Source organism: Henckelia pumila, chromosome 2 (assembly GCF_033568475.1).
Source record: "Henckelia pumila isolate YLH828 chromosome 2, ASM3356847v2, whole genome shotgun sequence".
Lineage (NCBI taxonomy): Eukaryota > Viridiplantae > Streptophyta > Magnoliopsida > Lamiales > Gesneriaceae > Henckelia > Henckelia pumila.
The window spans coordinates 10,706,688-10,711,528 of NC_133121.1; the positions used below are offsets into that span (position 1 = coordinate 10,706,688).

The 4,841-nt window shown below is 32.2% G+C and overlaps 1 protein-coding gene across 1 annotated transcript; it reads left to right on the forward strand.

Annotated features, from left to right (window-relative positions):
* Positions 1 to 1,877: 1,877 nt before the first annotated feature.
* On the forward strand, positions 1,878 to 4,622 carry LOC140880041 (transcription factor MYB16-like). Its single transcript, XM_073284095.1, has 4 exons — positions 1,878 to 2,147; positions 2,539 to 2,668; positions 3,046 to 3,316; positions 3,933 to 4,622. Exons 1-4 carry the CDS (start codon positions 2,015 to 2,017, stop codon positions 4,527 to 4,529), a joined length of 1,131 nt encoding a protein of 376 aa, XP_073140196.1. The 5' UTR covers positions 1,878 to 2,014; the 3' UTR covers positions 4,530 to 4,622.
* The last annotated feature ends 219 nt before the right edge of the window (positions 4,623 to 4,841 follow it).

Sequence of the window (4,841 nt, forward strand, 5' to 3'; positions counted from 1 at the left end):
ATATACAATCTCGAATTTGATTTTTTAAAAAAATGTTTTAAATGCTTAGATCCGAAACTTGAGAAATCATACACAAAGTTCATTATTATTATTTTTTAGTGGATTTTACATCCGCTATGTTTGATAATAAGATATCCTGAATAGTTATACATATTTGTATTAATCAGTCTCTAATCTTTTAGTTGAGTGCTTGCGTACCAATATAGAAAGAATAGTCTTTTTTCAGCCATCATTTTCAAATACCAAAACATAGAACGCTATGATATAATGTGTTAATTAGGCCGAACGCAAATGTTCATATATCATATAAAAGTTAGGAGCTTCATATATACGACTTCAATATTTGTAGTGTAACAGTGTTACAACGTCAAAGTTGATAGTTTTTGCATCGTATGAGTATCTAGCTAACTAGCTTGGCGGGAGGATAATATTTCAACGACAAAGAGTCAATGCAGAGTCAGAGTTTTTTTTTTAAAATAATTATATATATATATCCATATATAAAGACACCATTTTTCGTTTGTCGAAAGTGTCCTCATGTTATATAAATATTACACTTTTATTTGTTTTTTTAAAAAAATTAAATATTTCAAATTTTTATATTTTTCTCAACTAAAAATTATATATAAGATAAATTAATAAATAAATTTTAAATTTATTTTTATATTATTTTATAAATAAAAATAAATAAATTTAAATATTATCTAAAAATAATATTTATACATAACATACAATATTAAATATATTATATGATTTTATACACACGCAACGCGTGTGTGATTATGCTAGCAGCTAGTATATATGAAAGGCATGTGATGGGTGAATCCAATCAATAACCGTGTGTGCGGCTGCTTAATGATGAATTAAAATTTGAAAAATAAATGCGCAGTGATTGGCTGAAGTTAATATATACTGAGTACACAGGCCAATTATTAGTTTTATGACTCCCATTTATATAATAATAATAATAATAATAATAATAATAATAATAATACTAATAATAATAATAATAATAATAATAATAATAATAATATACTCCCCCATACGTAATTATGGATTTTCTGGTCCAACCAATTACAATTATTTGGGTTGAAAGTTGATTGAAATCAATCAAATTAATCCATTTATAGCTGGGTCAAAATACGCATCACTTAGCGACTTGTTAGTAGCCCGACCCTATATATAATTTTAAGATAGTGTTAACAAAATGTATTTTAAATGTTTCTCGTTTTCTATCTATAATTTTTAAACATTTTATTGCCTAAAAATTTAAAAACACTTAAAATAAACTCTTGCAAATATTTTACTAATTATGAAAAGCAAGGTTCGTTAACTTGATCTATCTAGGTTTTTGGTCGTACCTGTTTGGTGAAACTTTTGCATTTCTAATAATAATTTTTTTTCAAAGTATTGTCGTGACAGTGAATACGTCGATAATATTTCAAGTCATGTCAATAATGATAATCGTCATGTCGGCATTGTCTATGATTTTTTCTAACACTTTGACAAAAGACTATTAGATGTATAACTTAACTTTTACCCTTCATATGTAATCATGCTAGATTCTTATTTTCATCTATTAAAAATATGCTCCATTTTTTTAAACAATGGAAAGTATACATCAATATCGTTTTAAAAAACACAATTGAGTGGATATTTGCAATTAATCCATCGCCGACAATACCCAAAAAAGAAAAACAAAAAAGGGGAAAAAATAGTATACGGAGCTATAATTAATTTGATAATAATACAAATCATAATGTTTAATATTAATGAGACAGAGGGCATTAAATCTATGCTGCCTGCAGCGTATTTTATTTATAAAATCTTTGGCTTATATTTATAGCACACACTGTATTCTCACTGAAGTACTATCCTCATTTCCCTTTCCTCATATCATGTTCCACTCCTCCTCCTCCTAATCTTTACTCAAATGAATCAATAGATAATTTAGCAACATCGATCCAGAAATCATCATATATATATATATCAATTTCCTCGACCATTCGCGAAAATGGGTCGATCCCCATGTTGCGATAAAATCGGATTGAAGAAAGGTCCATGGATACCAGAAGAAGATCAGAAACTTCTGGCTTATATCCAAGAACACGGCCATGGAAGCTGGCGCGCCTTGCCGGCCAAAGCTGGTGATTTAGATAGTGTTTGAGAGAGCTTCTAAGAAGTATTTTTCAGCTTTTCGTTAACAAAATTTCACAAAATTTCAAATTTTTGTTAACGTAAAAGCTGATAAGTGTTTTTAAAAAGCTCTCTCAAATACTGCCTTATTTTCCTCAATTTTTAGTTTTCAATATTGCTACCTAGTGTTACACATAAAGTACTTCTGTTTTTTTTATGACGTGAGAATCCGCATCCGCTATCTTTTGGTGACTTGTGTTTTACTTTTTTTATTTTTATTTTTATTTTGACTTTTCACAATGCTGTGATAACCAATGTGTTAAAACTCGTGGAAATTCCCGCAATATACACGAATGAGTCGCTGATTCGACGTTTTTTATGTACGCGATCCGTTGTTCACAGGGCTGGAGAGATGTGGGAAAAGCTGCAGATTAAGGTGGACTAATTACTTGAGGCCTGATATCAAACGAGGGAAGTTCACTTTACAAGAAGAACAGACCATCATTCAGCTCCATGCTCTCTTGGGGAACAGGTGACCATCAAATTTCTTCAACAACATTGGTTTGATTTGTTTTTTTTTTTTACTGCATTTGGTTAACTAAAACAATTAGGCATTCATGCAAATGTTGTCTGATGGAACAATTTAGTACCCCTTTCGTTGTTTTGACTTCTATTTGTGGATAGGAAAAATGACTAATTAATTATTCTCTAATGTCAGAGTTGTGATGAGTGATGAGTTGTAACATTTACTCTTGTTTCGTTGGATATTGTTGATATGTCCGACTGAAATCGAGAACTTTGATGAAAATTGAAAAAAGATTGACCAAAAAGATTTTTAAAATTTACAATGTTCTCGTATAACTCAGTTCAATGAGGCAAATAAATATAAGTTGTGTGTGTTGTTGGTAGGTGGTCAGCGATTGCCACTCATTTGGCTAAAAGAACAGACAACGAGATAAAGAATTATTGGAACACACATCTTAAGAAGCGTTTGGCCAAAATGGGTATTGACCCGATTACTCACAAGCCAAAGAACGACGCCCTTCTCTCCGGCGACGGGAATTCGAAGAGCTCGGCTAATCTAAGCCATATGGCTCAGTGGGAGAGCGCTCGGCTCGAAGCTGAAGCCCGATTAGCCAGGCAATCCAGGCTTCGTTCGACTCATCCTAATTCATTTCAGGTCCTACTCCTGCTTAATTTTATTAATAGTAATAGGGAAAATTGCATATATCACCATGTGAAATCTCGTGTTTACTGATAACCTTTGTGAAAATTTTTTGAGCATACACCCCTTTCTGGCTAAAAAATGACTAAAATACCCTTAATGTTATAATACAATTTAATATTAAAATATATTTCGTGTATGACAAATATTATGATAAAATAATTATATATAATTTTCATAGTTATTTAAATAAAATTTGATTATTTTTCTCAATTAAATATAAAATTATAAAATAAAATTAATTTAATTATTTATTTAAGTAAAGGTATTTTTGTCAATTTTTAATTGGAAAGGGTGTGTATGCTACAAATTTTGAATCACATGAGGTTATTAGCTTAAAAAAATTTCATAGAAAGTTATTAGCAAACTCGAAATTTCGCAGAGGTGATATATTCAATTTCCCCCTAGTAATATTATTTGCACTTTATTTTTATCTTTGCATACATTTTAGAATAAAAAAATAAAACGCAAACAATCATGATATTTATTAACGTGGCTAAACGTAGGCTTAAATTTCAATATATTAGGTCAATTATATTTTAAATTAACATGGCTCTAAAAATATTTCCAGAACCCGGAATTGGCTCTCAGTTCTAGCCCGCTCAACAATCACGTAGGCCCGGCCCGGTTTCTCGATTTGGCGAAAGCGTCGAACGGCGGCGGTGTTTGGGAGAAAACTAGCGGAGCCAATGCTGGTGGAACAGTTGCTTCAGTAACCGAACTCGGCGGCGATTCGGAATCTCCAACCTCCACACTCCACTCCGGCGCGGGAATTGGAGAGAGCGCCGCCGCTTTAATCGGGAATTCATCCGAATCGTGCGACGGCGGAATCGCGGAAGAGGAAAACGAAGGTGAATGGAAAGGATTCGGGAACTCAATTACGTTCCTGCCGGAGATAAACGGATTTCCTTCTATGGCGGAGAGCGCGTGGGGATCGGAATCTCTGAGCGGGAATTATTCTTCGGAGCATGTTCCTTGTGAGAATTTCGTCGATACGTTTACGGATCTTTTGCTCAGCACTTGTACAGACGGCCGGCAGATTTCCGACGACGGCGGAGAGTCCGGTAGTGGCGGCGCTAAAGGTGGTGATTATTTCGAAGATAATAACAAGAATTATTGGAATAGCATTCTTAATTTAGTGGATTCTTCGTCCAACTCGCCGCTTTAATTCCGAACGATAAATATATATTTTAAATTTTGTAGAAAACTTTAAACTTTACTTTAAGTATATTTTTCTAATTTCCAGTTACTTATAATTATTATAGCAAAAATCAAGTACAAAAACTCATATAATAAGACGCTCTTACAAGTAAATTTTGTAAAATTAATTTTTTACTTGACTCAAACCAATGTAAAAGTATACTAACATAATTGTTTTTCGTTATAAAAATAGGTCGGGACACTTTGTTTAGGAAACTCTGTTTAAAAATATGTGTATTTGTGAGATTGCCTCGTAAGAGACTAACTCAAAATTAAGAGT

What these genes read in the sequence shown, in the direction of transcription:
- LOC140880041 (XM_073284095.1), top strand. Translation starts at nt 2,015, where the DNA reads ATGGGTCGATCCCCATGTTGCGATAAAATCGGATTGAAGAAAGGTCCA. An exon ending in CGCCTTGCCGGCCAAAGCTG is followed by an intron (nt 2,148 to 2,538) that starts GTGATTTAGATA and finishes CGTTGTTCACAG; the next exon opens with GGCTGGAGAGATGTGGGAAA. An exon ending in CATGCTCTCTTGGGGAACAG is followed by an intron (nt 2,669 to 3,045) that starts GTGACCATCAAA and finishes TGTTGTTGGTAG; the next exon opens with GTGGTCAGCGATTGCCACTC.